Genomic DNA, 21,743 nt, shown 5'->3' with positions numbered 1-21,743 from the left:
CAATCATCATTTTGTATTGTGCTTTTATCCTTGTCCTTTTCTTTGCGCTTGTTCTCGCACATCTTATGGCGGCCCAATACGCTATGCTTTCCCATAGTAATGACAAGTCAATGAGAACTTATGGCCACAGGATTTACTGCGAGACTATCCACATGACTGAGAGCGGGACTGCTAAGAGTCTCTACCATGACAATCATCACTACCCCCTGTCATTATTGTCTCTAATTGTCAAAGCATGAGAGGTATGGGAAGCAACGACATTCTTCTTGTTAATCTCTTCAATCAAGAGTGCACCCTCTATATTCTGCAACAATTATAATCTATCAATAGGTATGTTGGCACACATAACAATGCAAATGGTATCCCATGATTTTAGCAATGTAACCAAGAGAAACAAGGGACTAAGAGTGCCCATAAATTCAATATATTGCAAAGACCAATGGTTGATAATGGAATGAAACTCATTTAAGAGCTAATATAGAAGTCTCCTTCTTCATGTGAAGGTCCATGAGTTGCTTTAGCCAATACATCTGAGAAGTGGAGCTTTGCTTGTCATAGACATTGCAAATCTTTTCTCATAATTTCCATGTGGATTGCCCATTAGAGATAACATTCTAGAACACTTTCTTAGTGAGGAATAACATGATAGTGGACTTACATAGCTCATCTAATTCAGCCCAATCATCTCTATCAATAAGTTCGGGCTTGACGAGCTTATTTCAAGGGTGGAGAGGTGATGCTACTTGGAGATTACTAGTTGTCTAACCTGTATTTTTTGCACTAAAACTTGCCAGATTTGGGCTTTTTAGTAGGTGTAGTTGGTGCCATCCAACTTAGTAATATTAAAGATAGCACTATCAATTGAGCCACCAACCATAATGAAGGCATGCAAGTGCACAAACTATTAAATAGGTTGATGTAATTACTACAAACAACCCTAAAACCACTACCAAATCAAGCTAAAAACAAGGGGTACTAACCAAGTAATAAAATTTCCACAAACTCAATGCAAAGAACTGTCGAATGAAGGGGACTGCCCACATAAACAATACAGTAAACTGCTATTACAACATGTTGAAAATTAAGTATATCAGTAAGAAATAAATACCAAAGAGAGGCAATTATTGATATAAGACAAGTTGCCAACACTGCCAAGGAATAGCTCCAACTATCGATGAGTGGATATCTGATTGGCACTAAGAACTATCAAAGAATCAGTGTGTCAAACTGAGATAAATCCCATAGGCATAGCCATCATACATAGAGTGGGTCTCATGGGTAACAAACAAGACTAGTTAGAGCCACAATTGTCAGAGAGTGAACTAGGGAGAGAGAAAGAGGAGAGAGAAGACTCTAGAAGAGAGAGAAAGAAGAGTGAAGAGGAGAGATAAATATTAGATTTGGAGAGAGAAAGATAGGAAAGAGAGAGAAGCCATGAAAGCTGTGAGCAAGATGGGAGAGAAGGGCATTAATTGTATTAATGTGTCAAAAAGATATGAAAAATTACATGTCCTCTCCTTTTATACCAGTATCAGTGTGACATGGCATAATATCAATATTATTTTACACTAAGTCCTTGTTCCCAGCTTCTTAAAATCCATCCCTTCCCAAAAGTTTTTGTCCTGAAAAACAAACCTAAAAGATTAGAAAATGATGGATAGAACATAGTACTACTCTGTTTTTTACAGCTTGACAAATGGGAGAATGAATGAAGTATGACCAATCATATGGACTAAAATCGAAGAACAAGAGTAGATCTCAGCTATATACATGATCTGAAATACTTCAAAAGTATATGGAGTCATAAAATCTTCAACATATAATCTCAAAATGAAGTAGATAGCTTGTTGTGTAAACATATATGTAAATAGACCCTACTGGACCAAATTTGCCATAACTTCTAGTAGAAGTGTCCAAATGAGGCGTGCCATATATCAAAATGGAGCTCTTGAAGAGTACTTTAAGTCCATGTAGATAGCTTAATTCTGAAAATTAGGCACAATTAAAACTATTCTAAAATAGCGTGCTGTCCTAATCCTGTCTACATCATCACTAGCTCCATAATAAATAGGCTTCAGCCAACCAATGTATCCCTTAAGAAAGGAAACTCATCCGATATCGAATCAGGCCTTCCTTAGGTAGTAAACCTCTCCATTTGATCAAATATTCCACGATAGAACGAGATCAAAGCTTCTTCTCACGCTGACCTATAACAGTCTCCGGGATGTACTGAATAAGACCTTCTTCATCAATAGGTGGCAGCTCATCAACTATATCCACTGGATCACCATAAAAAGGCTTGAGCTGACTAACATGGAAGACATTGTGAATCTTTGTGGAAGAGGGAAGCTCTAATCTGTATGCCAAGTCTCCAATTCGCTTAAGGATCTGGTAAGGGCCATAAAACCAGTGGGCAAGCTTATTACTAGATCCATCTTTTAATGTAGAGTACCTGGACTTGGGCACCTTCAGTAAGACCAACTCTCCTTCTTGGAAATCTAAAGGCCGCCTCTTCTCATCAGCATATATCTTCATTTGATCTTGAGCTTTCCTAAGATTCATCTTGCATTGCTGAAGAAGGGTCTGTATTCTTTCTAACTCTTCCTTCCCATGAGGATTAATCCTTTCATTAAAGATGACTATGGGCAAGGGCAACTTGTAACCATACAAAGCCTCGAAGGGTGAAACTCCAATACTAGCGTGGGTAGAATTGTTATAAGCAAACTCAACCAAGTATAACCAAGAATCCCATGAAGTTTGGACATCATAGCAGAAATGGTGAAGATAAGTCTCCAACCATTTATTGACTCTTTTTGTCTGTCCATGAGTTTGTGGATGATAGGCCGTAGATGGAGCCAATTTAGTGCCCATAGATATAAATACCGCCTGCCAAAAGTTACTCATAAACTTTGAGTCTCTATCATGAACAATCACATGTGGTAATCCATGTAGTCTAAAAATCTGCTCCATAAACTGACTGGCCACTTGAGAGGCAGCAAATTGAATCTTGGTTGGAATAAAATGGGCTGCCTTGGTGAGTCTATCTACCATCACATATATACTATTGTCAGAGAGTGAACTAGGGAGAGAGAAAGAGGAGAGAGAAGACTGCAGAAGAGAGAGAAAGAAGAGTGACAAGGAGAGAGAAAGATTAGATTTGGAGAGCGAAAGACATGAAAGAGAGAGAAGCCATAGAAGCTGTGAGCAAGATGGGAGAGAAGGATAGTAATTGTATTAATGTGTCAAAAAGATATTAAAATTTACATGTCCTCTCCTTTTATACCAATGTCAGTGTGACACAACATAATATCAATATTATTTTACACTAAGTCCTTATTCCCAGCTTCTTACAACAATGGACTGAACAATGTAACAGAAGCTCAGTATAGAACCAACCAAGATGCATACATAATTAATGACATCATGACAAATATGGGTGTCATCCCAAAAGTAATATCAGATTTGCCCACTAAGCATCAACTGCATACATAAAGAATGACAAGAGCATGTGCATGTCACCAAGTCCAACAATCTCACTGTAGGATCCTCAAGCTCAATATAATCTCCAAATATCAAGAAGTGGCTCCCATTGGAACAAACGTTGAATGCTAAACAAACATTCAAAGCTCAAAGCATCATACAAAAGGTATCCATACATCCAAGATCCAAGTAGTATATATCTAGCCCAAGCATCTTGCAAAGCTCTTATTGGAGCATTAAATAACCATACATAACAACGAATGACAACTAGTGTCAAGATCTAAAGCTCCAATCTCAGCTCAAAGGCAATCCAAAATCATAATCAAGAATGCAACATGAACTATAAGTATCGGTACATCACTCGGAATGATCAATAAGTACCCAGAAGCAATAAGCATATTCTTTCATTGAGAAAATAGCATTAAACCCTGTTATAAAAAGCAATGAAAAAAAATATATAAAATTGAGCAAAAAAGTGCTCAAATTAGTCCAATGCCATCTCACATCAATGCTGTATTATCCCCAAAGTATCTAGCATTAATACATAAATATACAAACATTTCGAAAAGCATATATAAGCTCCAATGTTTGAGAAAACTCTATTCAGACATGTATAATACTAGGTTTGATATCTATGACAGCAAGAAATGAAGGTTTGGGGGCTCCAAGACTCACATAATCAATGTTAGGGAGTATCAAGGATGATTGCCAGGTGCCCTGGGAACAATGGCTCCAACTGGGGAGAGGTGGAATGAAGCTAGAGAAGGAGCATGATAGCCAAATGCAAATCACATTGGTCATTCTTGCTATTGTGGCTGTTATTGCTTATGGTATTGAAGGCTCGACGAAGCTCAATAAGTCCCAAAGAAGCCTTGGGACAAGCCTCTGTTGATAGGAAGAAGTTGGGGAGAAGGTAGAGCCTAATGCATACCTTGGGGTGAAGAATCCATGGCTGTCATTGCTTCATGAAGCTTTTCTCCACAAATTAAAGCAATGTCGAGTTGAGCTCCTCAATGCTGGTACAATGGCTTTGATACCAGTTGAAGGGAGTGAGCTTGAAGTGGACACATGAAGCAGAAATAATAGCTATGGTAGGAGTAAGAACAAGAGAGAGAGAGAGAGAGAGAGAGAGAGAGAGAGAGAGAGAGAGAGAGAGAGAGAGAGAGAGAGAGAGAGAGAGAGAGAGAGAGAGAGAGAGAGAGAGAGAGAGAGAGAGAGAGAGAGAGAGAGAGAGAGAGAGAGAGAGAGAGAGAGAGAGAGATAAGATGTGGGAACTCCAATAGTCACAATGTGTGACCAACCTTCTCTTTATTCAAATGTCACTAAAAATAATAATAATAAAGTGATTTTGATAGTCACTTGTCATCTACAATGTACAAGTGTTTGGATATGGGGGTACTGTTAATGTAACTAATACATGGGCAGCTAGGTACATGTGCCTTTACCCCCAGCAATTTTAATACAACAAGCTACCATGTTCTAGAATTCATTATTCTTCGTGTAAAAGCCATGGAAAAGAATCAAGATAGGAGGATGATTGCTAAGTAGACTCTTCAAGAGGCAAACCCCACTATTTAATAAGATATTCCATCAATGTTTGGTTCCTTAAAACTTTCTCTCTTTCCAATGACTTTTTCTGGCTTATAAATGATAAGACCATATTCATTGATTGGAGGCAATTCTTCCAAAACTATAATGGATGGACCCACATACTTCCTTAATTGAGAGATATGCAAGAGATCATGAATGTGCATTGAAGAAGACAATTCAAGCTGATAAACAAGCCCTCTTACACTCGAGGATTTGGTAAGGGCCATAAAATCGATAAGCAAGCTTATTATTATCTCCCTTCAAAGATGCATACTTAGTCTTAGAAAAATCTAATTACCCTTATCAAATTTCAATTATCTTCTTTTCTCATCGACCTAAGTATTCATGACATCTTGAGCTTTATGAATATTTACCTTGCATAGACTTATCAAAGCTTTCATTTTCTGAAGTTCAACCTTAACTTGCAAGGTTATATCATCATGGAAAAGAGTGAAAGGTATTTGCACTTTATACCCATAGAGCGCTTCAAAAGGTAACATAGCAATACGCATATGATGAGTGTTATTATAATAAAAATTCAACCAAATGTAACATTTGGTCCCAAGAAGCTTGAGTATCATAGCAAAAATAGCGAAGATGCCCGCTTTCAACCACTCATTGGCATGCTTTGTTTATCCATCCATTTGGCGGTGATAGGCTATACTAGGAGTCAACTTAGTATCCATAAAAGAAAAGAAACTTTGTAAAAAATTACCCATAAATTTAGTATCATGATCGGATACTATCTTTATTGGCATTCCATGAAGCTTGAACACACTCTTCATAAAGTGATTAGACACTTGTTTAGTTGTAAATTGGACTTTAGTCGCGATAAAATGGATAGATTTTGTCAACCAATCAACAATCACATAAATGCTATTTTAACCATGCTTTGTTGTCGGAAGTCTCGTGATAAATCCATGCTTATATGTCCATTTAACTTGAGAAATAGGTAATGGCCGAAGTAAAACACCCAAGAAGCGTGGAATGTTTATTTTGTTGATATGGAAAACATTGCATGACATAATTTTTAAAAACATTCTTTCAAATGTCCTTTCAATAAAAACTCTTATGGATAGTGTCAAATGTCTTAAACTCTTCACCTCTTCCTTGTGCACTCTCATCATAGTGGCTATATTTTCATCAAGTACTCTTCTTGTATATCATGAATCCACTCTTTGTACAAAGTAGAAATAGAAGAAAGAGAGTATATTCATATTCTTGACAAAGCGGCGGTCACAATATTATCTTTACCCACCATGTAGGAGATATCAAAGTTATAGCCTTGAAGTATAGATAATTATCACCTTTGTTTAGGAGATAAAGTGGGGTGAGAAAGAATATATTTTAGCACTCTATGATTGCTCTTGACCTTAAAATGACTGCCATAGATGTAGTGATATCACTTTTTTATTTCATGAAGCATGGCTAGCATTTGTTGCTCATGAACATAGAGTTGATGTTCCTTTTTATCAATTTCTTTCTCCTCATAAGTAATTACTCCATGATCTTGATATAAAACATCACCGATGCCTCTTTGACTAGCATCTGTACAAATAGTGAGTTTCTTAGAAAAATCTAAGAATATTAGAATGGGTTCTGAAAGCATAAATTTTAATGAATTGTGGATAGAAAGAAGATAATCCAAGAAAACCTCTCAAAGATGCACATTGCACATTCTTTGAATTCACTATAATCCCACTCTTAACGACTATGTAGCCCAAATATTCCACCTCATTCTGCATGAAAGAACACTTGGATTCTTTTGCAAAGAGTTTGTGCTTTTTTATGTGTGTCACACACATCTCTTACATGCTATGAGGATATCATTAAAAAAGACAAGGACTATCTTGAACAAGAGTGGCTACAAAATCGTATTCATTAGGGCTTACAAAGTAGTTGGAGCATTTTATAGACTAAATTAAAGACATCACACAAGGAACTAATACAATCCCCTCTCAGCTCTAAATGTAGTCTTGTACTCATCCCCTTCTTTTATGTGTATCTAATGGTGTCTTGAATATCGACTTTGAAAAACCTTGGCATCCTTGAGTTCATTTAGAAGATTGTCAATGCAAGAAATGGGATACCTCTTTTTAATGGTAGACTTATTTAGCTCTCTATAGTCAATGCACATGTAAAATGTCCCATATTTCTTATCCATTAAAAGTATTAGAGATGCAGAAGGTGATTGGCTTCGTTGTATCAAACCCATTTGTAATAACTTTTTAACATGTTACTCCACCTCTTCATGTTTAGACTTTGACAATTTGTAAGGAGGTTTATTAATGGGCTTGGTATTAGGGACCAAGTAATAAGGTGGTCTCAACCTCTCTCTTAGGTGGCAATGAAGATGGGGACTAAAATATGTATTTGTATTTCTCTATCAATTTACTCAATGCTGAATTCTTCTTTTTTTGAGTAGGTGTGAGTAGATCTTCATTCTCTTTAGATAGAAAAATAGCAAATACACAAGACTTAGCATTGATTTTTCTTTTTAATTTCTTCATGGGAATGAGGTCTATATAGTTTTGATCCACTCCATGCAAGGTATTGGCTATCCATTCCAAGTTAATTCCATTTGCATTGCATTCAAATTCATAGTAAATCTACTAACTATTTTCAACCAATCACATCCAAGAACTATGTTAATGGGTCCGGACCATTTTCAAGGCTACAAGATTAGCTTGTATAGTCCATAACAGTGAAAGCTTGATAGGAGTGCATGGATATACTTCATATCTGGCTTCAAAAGCCCCATTAGCAACATGTAACTTTAGTGGTGTCTCCATATCTGTAGGTACTAGCTTTAGCCCTTCTAAAGATTTTGTATTCACAAATCTATGTGTGCTACCCATATTCGCAAGAATATAGGCAACTTTGCCATTTATAAGCCCTTTGAACCCAATAATACTTTCACCTCTACTATCTATCCATGCAGCATAAGATATTGAATATAGCATAAAAGAAGCACCTACTAAGGTTAAAAAGAAATCCATCCATTGGATCATAAAACTCTTCATTTCTAGCTTCTTCATCTTCATGTGGCTCCTCTACTATACGTAAGGCTTAACATTTGAAAAAGTTTACTCTCATTCACTTTCTCATCCAATCCCTCTTTTATCATCATGTTGATTTTAGCTCCCTCTGATTTGCACTTGTCTTATGGTTAGGGGTTCATTTCTCCCTGCACTTAAAAAACATTAGCCTTTGGTATACATTTCTTTTAACTTATCGTTAGACACATGCTTTCAAGTTTTCCTTTAAAATCCATGCTTTTAAAATCTAATTTGAATTCAATATTACCCCTTGGATTTGCTCCTTGTTTTGTGCCATAAACTATAGGGTAAGTTCAAACCTTTTTGTAAGAATTTTAAAACCTAACCTCTTATCTAAATGGTTTCCTTTGTTGATTGAAATATTGTCCCAACCTAGAAGACTGATTTGAAAGTGTACTTTCCACAGTTTTGGGTGAAATCAAGACATGTCTCTACAATAATTTTGGCTATACTATTCAACAAGCTAAATTGCTTCATGTATATTCTTGGACTGCATTATACTTACCTTTGAAAAAATATGTAAATCAAGCTTGTAAATATACTTATTCAGCTTGGCTATATGAGTGATACATTCTACATACATGGATAAATTCAAGAACATGTTCGAGCAATCCTGTATAGACATCTCTCTTTGCTTCAAGTCATACAATTTTCTTTGCAACTTTTCCTTCTCCATTGGAGATTCAAACACATCAAACATTACTTGCTTGAATTCATCCCAAGTTTCAAACTCTTCCTCAATCTTTGCATATACCTCCACCAAGTGTGGACATAACCTTCAAGGTGAAGGAATACATAATAAATCTTAGCTTTATCTCTCCTTGGGTAGAGTGTGAAGTAAATTTCAAGCTTATCAATCAACTCTTCCCATTTTGTAGGTGAAGAATATCTCCCTTGAAGTTGGTAATGCTTATTTTCTCCTTACATTCACGGTCATTGTAAGGTGACTGATTGGAATTGGGATGTCCAAAGGATTGTTGTCTCCACAAGAGTCTTTGTTCCATGAATGTTGCTTATGATAAGGCTATCCATTTTGATTGCTTCAAAACCCTTGATTAGGTGTCTCATCATTGCCATGATTAGAGGGTCTTTCAAGTGATTGATGCTCTCTTAGAAGTTGATCATTCATAGATCTTGGTGCAACATCATATTCATCATCAAGATTGACCTCCACTCTTCGTGGCATGGGAGCGGGCTGAGTCCCCTCATTCATGATGTTCAACTCCTTTTGACAATTGTTGATATCCATTAGAGCCTTGAGACACATGAAACTTTGCATTCTTAGGATGACTATGCAGAGCATTAATTGTACTAGCACCATCATCATCCTCTTGGTGTGTCCCAAATTAGATTCATTAGGTTAGATTGGTAGGTCATAACATTCTCACTAATTGTTTCCACACTCCGGTCCTTTTTCTTGTTCTTGGCCATCTTTAGTACAAATTGTCTATAGTGATTAACAATCACAAAATTTATAATAACTTTTGATTGAAATGGCCAAACAAAGAGATTTTTGTCTTGAGACCTTAATAAAGTCCCCTATCTAGCTATGGTCATGGGTTTCCATTAGAATCAATTTTACATATCATGAAACCACATTAAATGCTTTTTTCTCACTGGTATCTTGACATGTCAATTGCATGCTAGACTAATCAAATAGTCATGATGTGTATGGGTAGAAATAATTCTTTGATCCTTTCAATGAAATACAAGTGGGAATAGGAAAATGGACTAAAATTAAATGAAAATGATAGGGATCTTACCCTTTTGCAATGACTCACTACGTTACCAGATTTTCCCACTTACTAACTTGTATACTTTCCTCTTATGGCACTTTTCATGGACATGATAGAAAAGGTTTAAAATAGCCATAAGCAAACTTGGATTGGTTCTATGTATTCTCCATAACGAGATTCAATCATACCACTCTTAATCTCTCTTTCAACAATAGGATAGGCTGAGCAAGTGGATAGAAGAGAGATTTAAGGAGTATGGAAGTTAATGGTACCTCTTGTAGTTGTTGAAGCCCAAATGATCAAACCACTACTTGATATACCACTTCTCCCTACTATAAGTAGCCAAGATTGATCAATGTAGACTAATGAAGGGTTGAATCTTGATTAAAGACCTTCGATCTATGATACAAGCTTTATTGATGAAGAGAAATCAAAATTTGATTCAATTCTTGAATAATCCTTGCTATCCCTACTTCAAGAGAGTGAAAATTCCAAAGATCCCATTATGGATCATTAATGCTAGCCAAAAATGAGTTGCTTGAGCTTCTCTTATATCTTGAGAGTGGAATAAAATAAAAGCCCCATGAATAGAACCATAATGGACTAAGATTTTAAATAAATTTCATGATACCTTGTTGTCTAAGAGGTAAAAGAAGAAAGAGTACAACAAATCTTGATGAATCTTAATGATATGGTTCAATGTTGATAGGGTGTTTGATGTTAAGGTTGAGGTTCAGTCCAAGGAGCATGGAAATGCTAAGAGTCCCTTCCAATCTTCAAGAATTTGATCAAGACGGCTTGCTTCCCTACTTTTCCATAGTAAAATTTGAGGAGAACTTCAAATGATTGAAAATAGTGCTTCAATCTTGGACCATTGATGAATGCTAAAGCTTCAAGAGGATATCCAAGAGGAGATTGAGCCAAAAACCCTTTCAAATGACCAAAATTAGATTAGAGAATGCTTGTTGTCCTTTAACTCCATATCTAGGGTTTTGAAGCTCTAGGAAAGCTTAAGAAAAGAAGAAATCTTGTCCAATGCTTCAAGAAAGAGAGATGTAGGCAGAGTAGAAAGCTTTTTCAATCTTATAGGCAAGCTTTAGTGGAGATGTAAGACTGTCGGCCTATGTATTTAGCAATATTATGGGGCATTCTTGCATAAAGGCTAGAAGAAAATCTTCATTGATGCTTGGCTAAGGTTACATTACTCTATCAAACAATTTGGAGCCTCGCCATACCACAAATCATTCAGCCATTAAATTGTGCTGATGATGGAGATGATTCAGGATCATAGGCAGCATAATTTTCATAGTCTATCCATGCCATGTCAGTTGCTCAAACCCTCTCTGATTAGTGCTCAAATTGCTCCAAATGATGTCAAGAAGAAGGCTCAAAACCAATGAAAGGTTCATGGTTGAAGAATATGAAGCATGAAGTTCTATGGAGGTTGAAGGAGCTCGAAGAAGAAGAGGAAAGGGTTGTAACTAGGGTTCTAGTCTCCTCCAAACTCTCTGAGTGCAATTTTGTCCATGTTATACCAAAATTGGTCTTTTGAAAGATCATGGCTTGCTAAAATAGCATCTTGACTGCCGTTTCTCTCACAACCTTGTTAGTAGTGTACAAAATGATTACGATTAAGAATGATAAATCTTATCTAGCCACAATTATGATGTGACCACACCCATTGACCAAGATCTAAGTGTAGTTCCCTATCTTCAATGACTACAACTAAATGTTGACATGAAAAGGAACTCTCTAACAGGACCAAAATCCATGCTTTAATACCAATGTAAAAGAGTTAGACTCCATAGCCAAAGAAATACAAAAATAGACTCAAGAAATTATAGAAGCCATGACTAAGATTGCCATAGTCTATGATCTGATTATTAGTTTGAAGCAATACACCAAGAATATTGGTAATGGTATAAGCCTTTCCAAAGGCATACTATGGCACCCAAAATGCATACTTCTTTAATAAATCACTTTTGTTCCTTCCTATCCCAGCTATCTAAGTGTTAGGAGAGTCTTCTTGCCAAGGCCTTGGCAAACATTTTACATGTTGATGTAAGGTGGGTTATAGGTCTCCAATTGGTAAATAGATATTTTTTATCTCTCTACCTTCATTTATGTTCATCACTAATAGTGCTCTAAACCTCAGATTCTCTTATGACCTTTAGTGGTGGTTGAGTTAAGATGTCCTTGAATATTTGTAGAACTTATTGGGTAGCCCATCCAAGCTTGTGCTTTTGCCATTTTTCAATGAGTCAATGAGGGTCATAGATCTCAAATTCAATTAGGTCATACTCTCTTCTTCCTAACTTTAATTATTATGCTTTTGCAGCATAAAATTACATTTGATGTTAGTGCTATCTTTTTTTGAAAGGAAAGGAATGATACCATGCTTCTTTTTCTTGTAGATGATAGAAAACATCACTTTTGAGGGTCTATCCATCTCTTATGCCCACCAATTCCTTGTATAGAGCTAGATCCTTTTAAAATTTTCATCTTTTTCCATTCTAAGTTCTAGCCTAGTCTTTAGTAAGGAGTCTTCGAGGTCAACTTTACTTTTGTCAATTTTAGCATGCAGGTGTTGATAATGTGCATATTGTTTATTCTTGAATTTTCTTCTCCTATTTATTAAATATTGTTTAGTTTTCTTAAGAAATTTCTTTGTGATCTCAACCATTTGGGGACCATACCTTAATAGGTTGCTAGTACACCTCTAAGACTCTAAAGCAGATTTTCTTAATGTGTTTTTTCTCACTTTTGAATCTTAAAACAATTTTGGGTTTGTATGAAACCACCTTACTTTAATGTTGTGGATACTATTAGAAAGTGTTGATTGGATTGGGAAGTGTTAGACATTGTTATGTTATTAAGTATTTTATAGCTACAATTGACAATGATTGAGAGAAAACCTAATGAAACTGTGATATCCTGACTTTGATTCAAAATCTTCATGATTTCTCACAAAATGGACTTGAAGAACTTTTAAATCATTAAATAGAGAAGATTTCGAGTAAAAAAAAAGCCGAGGATTGTAACTCGTCATTTTTTCTAGATTAATAGGGATTGTAGCCACTCGTCACGAAAGTTACCACGTGAATGAGAGTTATGATCCACATTAGTCATTGTGTCAGTGTCTATAGTATGGACAGTCCAAAAATACTAGATTTTTGGACAAAACTAGTATATTTTGGATATTATTTATTTAATATCCTAAAAAGCTATGGAAACTTCTGGAATATGGTGTCATGTAAAAAAAGCAAGTGACTTTTAAAGCCAATTTTTGAGATTTTAATGAAAAAAAGAAGGATTAGTGAAATCGCCCGTGTTGCAATTGCAGTTTACAGACAGCAAATAGCACTTCTAATGAGGAGAAGGAGTGATTTGGAAGATTTATTATAAGGTGTCCTATGGTTTTACCCCCCTTTTTGGGAGCCAACGGAACCATCAGATTTGCGATTTGAGCATTAGATTGCATCTTGGAAGCTTCAGATTATTGATTTTGCGAAAATTCCCTCCATAAAGAGCTCTTCTTCTTAGCCACAATCCTTCTTCTCTAATTTATCTATAAATAAGAGGCATGGGGAGTAGTTGAGGAGGTCCGAACAAGAGGAGAGAGGCCATTCTAAGGAGTATATAGCAAGAGGAAGGAAAAGAGAGAGAGGTAGAGAGATACCCCCCCCCCCCCCCCTCCCCCAAGAGTCTGCGAGAGGGAGCTAGAGAGGGAAATGATAATATTAGAGAGGAAACAAATTAACTCAACCTCCCCCTATCTTGGTCTTTACCTCGGTAAGTTGCTCTCACACTTTTCCATCATGAATTCATTCCATCTTCTCTATCTCTCGAGCTCAATTGCAAACGATGGCTCCAAAGCAACAAGGAAAGAACATGAAATCCACCGCAACCGATCAAAGAACGGGTATTACGAGAAATACGAGAGTACCCAAGGTTGGCGAAAATGCCACTACCAACGAAACATCCGGTATAGCGAATGCAAGCACAAGCAAAGAAGAAATTCCCAATGACATCGTGTCAAACCAAGTTGTTTACAACTAAAAAATAAGCTATTATTTTCATATCGCCACATAAAATAATAAGGTTTTTTTTTCCAAATTTAAGTACATAAAATGTTAGCTTTTGTATTTACACTTACACCAGATGTCAATTTCATCTAGAAAGTGTATTAATACACACACAAATATTAATTGCTACTTATGATTTGTAGATAGATTAATTGAGATTATAAGTCGTAAAATCATTATGAAAATAGTTGTAGGAGGTTATTGCATGAAATGAGTAAAGTACGTTATGCGCACTTGATATTAGTAAAATAACTTGATATATTTATTGCCAGACATGGCAATGGTTACGAGTTGATTAATGCTTTGTAAAATGAAAGTTTATTTAAAGAATCTTGTAAATCATCTCATTAAATTATTGTCGCAATATTTTTTACTAGGAATTAAAGAAAATTAGCTTATGTTGGGTAAGTTATCCCTAAATGGGAAATTTGTATCTTGCTTAACAACGTTGAAAGATTTGTACTCATCACTTCTTTATGGGAAGAAAAATCCTCGTTAGAATGTGAAGTTACCTTGGGTTAAGGATCTACCTTGGCTATGTAAAGTTGTGGACTACATGATGGTGTGATTGTCATTGTTTGAAAGAATTGTTTGTGTTTGTTAGAATCTAGATCTCAGATTAAAAACATTGACAAACAAGATAAAAGGAAAGATCATGCTAGGCTGCTCCCAAGCTAGCTGCGAGACCCTACTCCAAGGGAGTCATGATTATCGCTTCAAGAGGCTTAGATTGGCTCTAAAGCAAAAAGCTCTGTCCATAGGGATAGTCTCGAGTAGTAGGAAATGTGAATGCCAGGAGAGCTTTGATCGTAATGCTCTTAGAATTTGACGAGTCCCTTCACGACCCAGGGCGGGATCCTGGAACCCTAATACTAGTTACAAGGGAGGAATCTTAGTGGACAAAATGCCCTCGTGGAATTCTGTATATCTTCTGTAGGATCAAAAATATGAAAATTGTAATAAACTTTCAATATAAGAAAGAACATTGTTTTTTATTCAAGGGTTGTTTGAATTGTATGCATGTTCATGAAATAAATTATGTGAAAGAAACTGTGATTTAACAGACTAATTAAGGAAGTTGGTTGTATATGTTTCAATAAATGTGCTGTAGGTAATTAAAAAGCTAAAGATGATACCGTCATCAAAGGAAAGTAGGTGGGCATGACCCCTGATTGGTCTATCCAATGATAGGGTGGTCTTGGTTAGCTGGGAGCTTTTCTAAATCGACAATAGAAATAGGAAGACGATAAATTGACCAACTAGTCGTTAGGTAAAACCAACTTGCATTGTTTAAGGGGGCCAGAATGGGATTTTGCCTTATGGGTAGGAGGATTGACATACCACACTCCCCTTTGTCTCCCATTCTCTTTGAACCAAGTGTAATGGTAAGTCTGCTTTAGTTCGAGTAATCTTGTAAGAAGTGGGAACTCGAAATTATTGATACAAGCTGGCTGTTAGGAGATGCATCTGATTTTAAGAACCCTAAAATTTAGGTCGATCCTAGTGGGTTTGCTCGAACTCTTACGTTGCAATGTAGACTCTATAGGGCCTAAGTGACAAACCCCGTGATACTCCAAGGGAGTGCCGATTGATGCCATTTTGAAAAACCTAATGATGGACTACTAAAAGGTGCACCTTGGATTAAGACCTGGCAGACACCTCACAGAAACATAATATCTATCCAATCTTACCTTCCTTAGGTTAGCACATTTTTTTGCTATTTTCCTAGGTGAAAGTAGTCTCTTCACTTACATCTATTAGGTTGTGATTTTTTTAATAGGTTAGCCATGTGTCTTTTTCTCTTCCATTTATTCTCTATTCTTTTTTGTTATTTTCCTAGATGAAACTTACCCCTTGACTTATATCTATTAAGTGTGTTGTATTTTACAAGTGTCACATTATTATTTGTCATTTTCTAAGAAATCTATCTTCAAACACTTCTAACATATCAATACTTCTAGCCATGATAATAGGGCATTGAAAACTAGTTAGACTAGATCATAGGTTTGTTTTATCAATTGCATTAACAATTGAATGTAGTGAGACCACAACAAATTCTTCTTCTAGTTTAAAATAGGTAGCTACCCATCTTTGGTAAATTGAAACATTAACCTAGAAATGCTATGATTAATTTCTATTGAGGCTCCTCCACCCCTAGGGTTGTGATTAGTAAGATACCATGCAAAGCCTTTGGAAATGGATCTAAGGTTTTTACCTAGAATGTTTTGTGTAGTTGTAACTTTTGGTGAACAGAATGTCAGGGTCAAGTTGTTAACCCTACCATCTAGTCTTTGATAGCTCTTTCATTCTTAGGGTCAATAAACTTAGTGTTATATGAGGTTATGCTTAAGGACTTAATCTTTATTTAGTTCTTTTTGCACTTGTCCTTCTTTCCCCTTACTAAAGGGTTATTATCACTCTAGACAAATTTTTATGACCTTTTCTTTGCCACAAGTGGGGAATTTCTTTCCTTAGCTATTTTTGGGATTTGAGAGTTTTTAGTTCTTTTAGTTAGTCAATAGCTTGAGAAAGTTCTTCTTCCTTGGGATTTGTGAAGTCAATATCATATAGCTACTTATTTAGGTTAAGTCCATTGCTACCTATGTTATTGTTATCTTTGTGAATCATGTATTTTCTACAAATACATAATCTTTCTTAGAGTTTTAGGAAATGATTATATTATTAGGTTCTTCTTTATCAAGTGAACCCTGAGATTCATCAGTAACTCCATGAGGAGTAGGACATACACATTATTATTCTTTGTAATATTTATTCCCCTTCCTATTCATAGCTTGGAAGCCATCCTCAAATTTTAATGTGTCTTGTTGGGGTGATGTTTCTTTCTTTTTCATTTCAAGATAGTCCTTAATAAAGTGACCCACTTTGAGACACTTAAAGCATGCATTTTGCATATTTTCATAAGTTATTGGTGTTTTTAAAACAAAATTACTAGGGGAATCATAGATAAACATGAATTTGGGTGATTTCTTGTTGATGTTCATTTCAATAAGAACATGAGGATGCCATATAGGGTTATTTGTGTAGATTATCCATTTCCCTAATAGGTTACCCAGTGGGGTACCATGTAGTTTGAGAAAGGGGCAAAGGTTCAAAGGAAAATTAGGCAACTCTATCCAAACTAGGATATTGGATGGCTTTGGTCCCAATGTGATCAAAATCTTGATAGCACTTGAAGAAAGAGAGGGGGGAATTCTCAACATCCACTATCCATTGCTCAAGATAGTGAAGGCAATGTCATTAGTCTTAACCAAGGAGGAGCCATTGTTTGGGAGGTATTTCATGGAGTAGTTGTGCATCCAATACTCTCCCAAAATTTTTAAATCCAAGACTTAACCTATTGTGGGCCTTTCACCATGGCACAAGCCAATGGGCTGCTCTTTGATTGATAGACCATATTCCAAGTAATGAAACTAACAAATGGAATAGAGATGGGGATTCTTCTTCTTTCGAGGTCTTTGTTGCCATTGGAATTTTCCTTTAGGAGTATTTTGTTTTTCTTTAGGAGTATTTTTTTTGCTTTGTTTAGAAGGGATGACTTATTAACAACAACTACTTGATGAAGCATTGTCCTATTTGCTTTGTTGAGAAGGGATGACTCATTAACAATAGCTACTCCATGACGCATTATTGTAGCATTTTGACTTTCAAGTCTATGGTGACTAAGGGTTCCACATTTAGCATGCAAATATCCAAGATTTCCAAGCATTTGAGCACTATTGTAGCATTTTGAACTTTTAAGTCCTTGATGATAAGGGTTGTAGATTTAGCATGCAATCTCCAAGATTTCTAAGCATCCAAGCTTCGAAAGGCCTAGGTTCATCTCCCTAGTTTGCTCCTCTACTATTGTTACTAGCATGAGCTTTTGCCTAGAGAGATTGATTGGAAAAATAAGAATAATGTGTTGCCAATGTGTTGAATAGGGGATTGAAAGAATGGCCCCATATGAGACTTTAATGGGGTCTATCAACTCTCCACTCACCTTATGATGGGTGCTAACAAAATAGGCCAAATTGAAGTAAGATAGGGGGAGATGCCATGGTACAAGGATCAATTGGTATAGGCAAAGTTCCATGCCTAAGGAGCATGCAAATATTTTGACACTATGTTGATGGTGGCTCCCTCATGGGGAAAGAGAGAAGAGGGGAAATGCTTAGGACCAAGAGCTCCAGACAACCAAGGGTTTGATACGATGTGGCATGATGTGATCTACAAAACTAGAATAGGAAGATTAGTTCAAATGTCTATAGTTACACATGCATGATCATTCCACTATGATAGAATTAAGGTTCTCATTTTACATCTATATGGTGGGGGAGATGACTTTGGGCTAGAACTCTATTTGGAAGGAGAAGTTGGCAGTTTGCAATCATTACATGATGCGTCAATTTTGTCAATCAATGATTTCTCTACAATTATTAATCTTCCAAAAAATTAAACATTTGTTTTTTATCTATCCTCCATCTTCATAGACTTTGTATTCTTTTCCTTTCTCACATGACATTATACAATCTTTATGGGTGTGCCACCACGCTATGGAGTATTACAGAGTAAAGTGGTTTGAGATCATTAAGAAACTTAAAAGCAAAAAAATTGTGGGATTTTTACATGGATATGAATGGAATTTTGCAAAAGAATTTACCAAGTTGATGTCATTTTTACCAATTTTAAGACTTCTTCTAAAATTTTAGAGATTCTTTTCATCATTTGATACTAAATCTTGTGTTCTTACGATTAATCTTGTAAATTGTAGGTGGCACAAGTGGCATTGGGCATGAGACAGTACGTGTATTGGCTTTGCGAGGTGCCCAAGTTGTGATTGCTGCTCGAAATGTGGAGGTAGCAAAAGAAGTTCGTGAGGACATACTCAAGAAAAACCCAAATGCACGTATATATGTGCTAGAGCTTGATCTTAGCTCCCTTCAATCTGTTCGCAAATTTGCCTTTGCATTCAAGTCGAAAAATCTACCACTCAATATCCTCATGTGAGTCTCAACTATTATGTGACTAGGATATATGCATAAGCATCATTAAGCACAATGACCATATACATCAATTAGTTTAACATAAATCTAGCATAACCACTGTGTTTGAGCTACAAAATAAGTGCTAAAATAACAAGATTTTGTGCACATATTTAGTTGCATTATGCAATATGGTGTCCCACAAAATGAATGTGGTGGAAAAATGGGTGCATAAGTGGCACATGCCACTTCTTCATGGATGTTTGAACGGTAACTTCATAGTAAATCTCTATTATGTCAAGTATCTATGCTTGCATGTAGGAAAAGAGGGATAGGGAAGGGTTCCCCATTGATGATGGTGGGAAGCCAAACCTTCCAAATCCTAGAGCGGATGGAGACATGGAGGTATTTAATATGCAACCATGTCTCCTTCTCAACCAAAGCCTTAAAGATTTTATAGTGAGTAAACATCTCACGTTTCTTATGTATAAAGTAAGCCCATACTTTGTAAGTATGATTATTAATGAATGAAACATAATACTTGCAACTACTTACTCAAAGTTGCAATCTTTGTAGGATCCCACACATCATAATGTATCAATTTAAGTGACTTCTTGTATACATGCTTTTCATGTGAAAATGCATGTCTTGTTTGCTTTTAAATTGACATCTTTACATACTTTATGCATCCAATCAACTCTAAACTTAGGCAAACTATCCACAATCTCTTTTGATTACATGTCTTTCAACTGTTGCATATTCACATAATTAATTCTCTTATATCAAATTTCAATATAAGCCACAACACTTGAACCTTATGCAAACATGGTAACATTCATTTTAGGCAGAGTTACATCAATAGTAATAATCTACTAGTTTGTTTCCTTTTTGCAATTGATCTACAATCGTTTTTAGAATCTTCTATATAATAACCATTAGATGTGAACCAAACTTGCAATCCTTGTTCTACCAATTGGCAAAAAAATCCAAATTTTTTGTAATATTTTGTATATATTGTACATTAGCCAAGTACTTAGTTTACCATCATGCATACTCAAAGAAATATTTGCAACATGAGTAATGGGGTGAGTTTTATTATCCCATATCTCCACATAGCTTGGAAAATCTAGACTGTGTATCTCTTTAAATCACTCTCTGTGAGAAGTGATGTGGTTAGAGGCACTTGAGTCTATATACAATATATCATTATTTGAAGAATCATCAATAGTCATAGTATTCATAAAGTGTTGCATAACAAACAATTATTCACTTCTGTCATCATTGTCTATTCTACTAGATGTATAATGGCCTTATTGTTTTTTCATATGTTTAATTTCAACCTTGTTTTTGAAGCAGTTTTTAGAAATGCGGCCTTTCTAACCACAATTCCAATACTCCCTCCTATCACCAAAATTTTTTTGCCTATCAAAATCTACAACTTGGCCTCTTTGATTCTCCCTTCCTTAGGACTATCCTCCTCTATTTCGTTATGCATCATAACTTTGACCACGATTATCACCTTAGCCTCTGCCATTATGTCTACCTCTGCTAATAGAGTAAAACACCTAATCATCCATTGAGATTTGTTCTTGCTTTGAGAAGAAAAGGAATGTAATCTAAGGTTTTTATCCTCAAGTGTCAGCATAAGAACCAAGTTCACAAAATCAGGGATATCATCTTTCATATTCATAGATGACTTGAAGCTCTTATATTCGTCTACGGCTTTGATACCATGAAAATAGACAAGAGGAGAGAGAGGTAGACACTAATAGTACACACACAAAAACAATGGAGAATTGAGCACATAGAGACATATGACTGAAATCTTATTCTTCTTTTTCTTCCACTTTAAACAACTAAGTCTATAATATGATAAAAGATAATATGAAAGTTCCACAATGTATGTATATGTGGTCATTTAGTGTAAACCCACTAAGAAAAAAAGATGTGGCACAATGAATGTAGCATAACCAAGGGTGGATTACATGGGTGTAGTCTAATTGCAGAATCACTAGTGTATTCTCATATCAGTCACTAGTGTATTCTCATATCAGGTACAACTTCCAAGTCTGATTCTTCATAACAAAATTCATTTTAGATTGCATAACTAGCTTCCACTTATATTTATTATCACAAGTAATGGCCTCTTTATAACAAGGTGACTCCCCCACCAGGAGTCAATATCACACAATCACAACCCTAGATTGAAATCTCTCAAGGGAATGAGAGATACAACTAGATCTACATACCACAATGGGCTGACTTGGAGTAAGAATTTCAACCTCCACTCTTTCTTTCCAAGGTACCATAGGTATCTCAACTCTTCTCTTAATAGATCTTCTTTCTTCTAACTCAATAGGAGAAGCATCACTTGTGCCCTTTTTCTGCACACTTGGTGTTGCAACATGCCTTATGTGTCAAAATAATAGGTGGCATTGCATTCTAGAAAGTAACCTTTCTTGTTTCCACTCCCTTAAGAGGCTACTTATGCATCTTCTTCTCATTAAAGATCATGTCATTAGGATAAATAGTCTTTTTCGATGAAAACATGGTGAGGTGGTATCAAGATAGTTTGCTTAGGACAAGCTAGGCTAGCTCATTACTAGCTTGCTGCTTAGTCTTGCTTCCTTGATTGTCCCTAGTTAGGATTTTGTGGTATTCTTCTCAAGAGATAGAGTAGTCTGTCTCTTCAAGATAGGTTGTTGTGTTCTTAGAAGGGGACTCAAGCTATCACTCCCTCAAGGCTACAATGAAGGGAATATTGGCACTCAAATATAAGCTTTAAGGTGGAGTACCTCAGTGAAGATGGTT

At 35.9% G+C, this 21,743-nt stretch overlaps 1 protein-coding gene across 1 annotated transcript in view; it reads left to right on the top strand.

The window, feature by feature from the left end:
* Nucleotides 1–21,743, top strand: part of LOC148015856 (short-chain dehydrogenase TIC 32 B, chloroplastic-like) — a 154,190-nt gene that overhangs the window by 6,191 nt on the left and 126,256 nt on the right. Inside the window, exon 2 of the mRNA XM_087664827.1 lies at nt 18,722–18,953. Within this exon, the coding sequence (XP_087520953.1) occupies nt 18,722–18,953 (232 nt within the window). The remainder of the gene's footprint in view (nt 1–18,721; nt 18,954–21,743) is intronic.

Source organism: Lygodium microphyllum, chromosome 23 (genome assembly GCF_053477565.2).
Source record: "Lygodium microphyllum isolate KBCC chromosome 23, Lygodium_microphyllum_v1.1.10, whole genome shotgun sequence".
Taxonomy (NCBI): domain Eukaryota; kingdom Viridiplantae; phylum Streptophyta; class Polypodiopsida; order Schizaeales; family Lygodiaceae; genus Lygodium; species Lygodium microphyllum.
The sequence above is the reverse complement of the archived record's forward strand: the minus strand, read 5'-3'. Positions and strand labels throughout refer to the sequence as shown.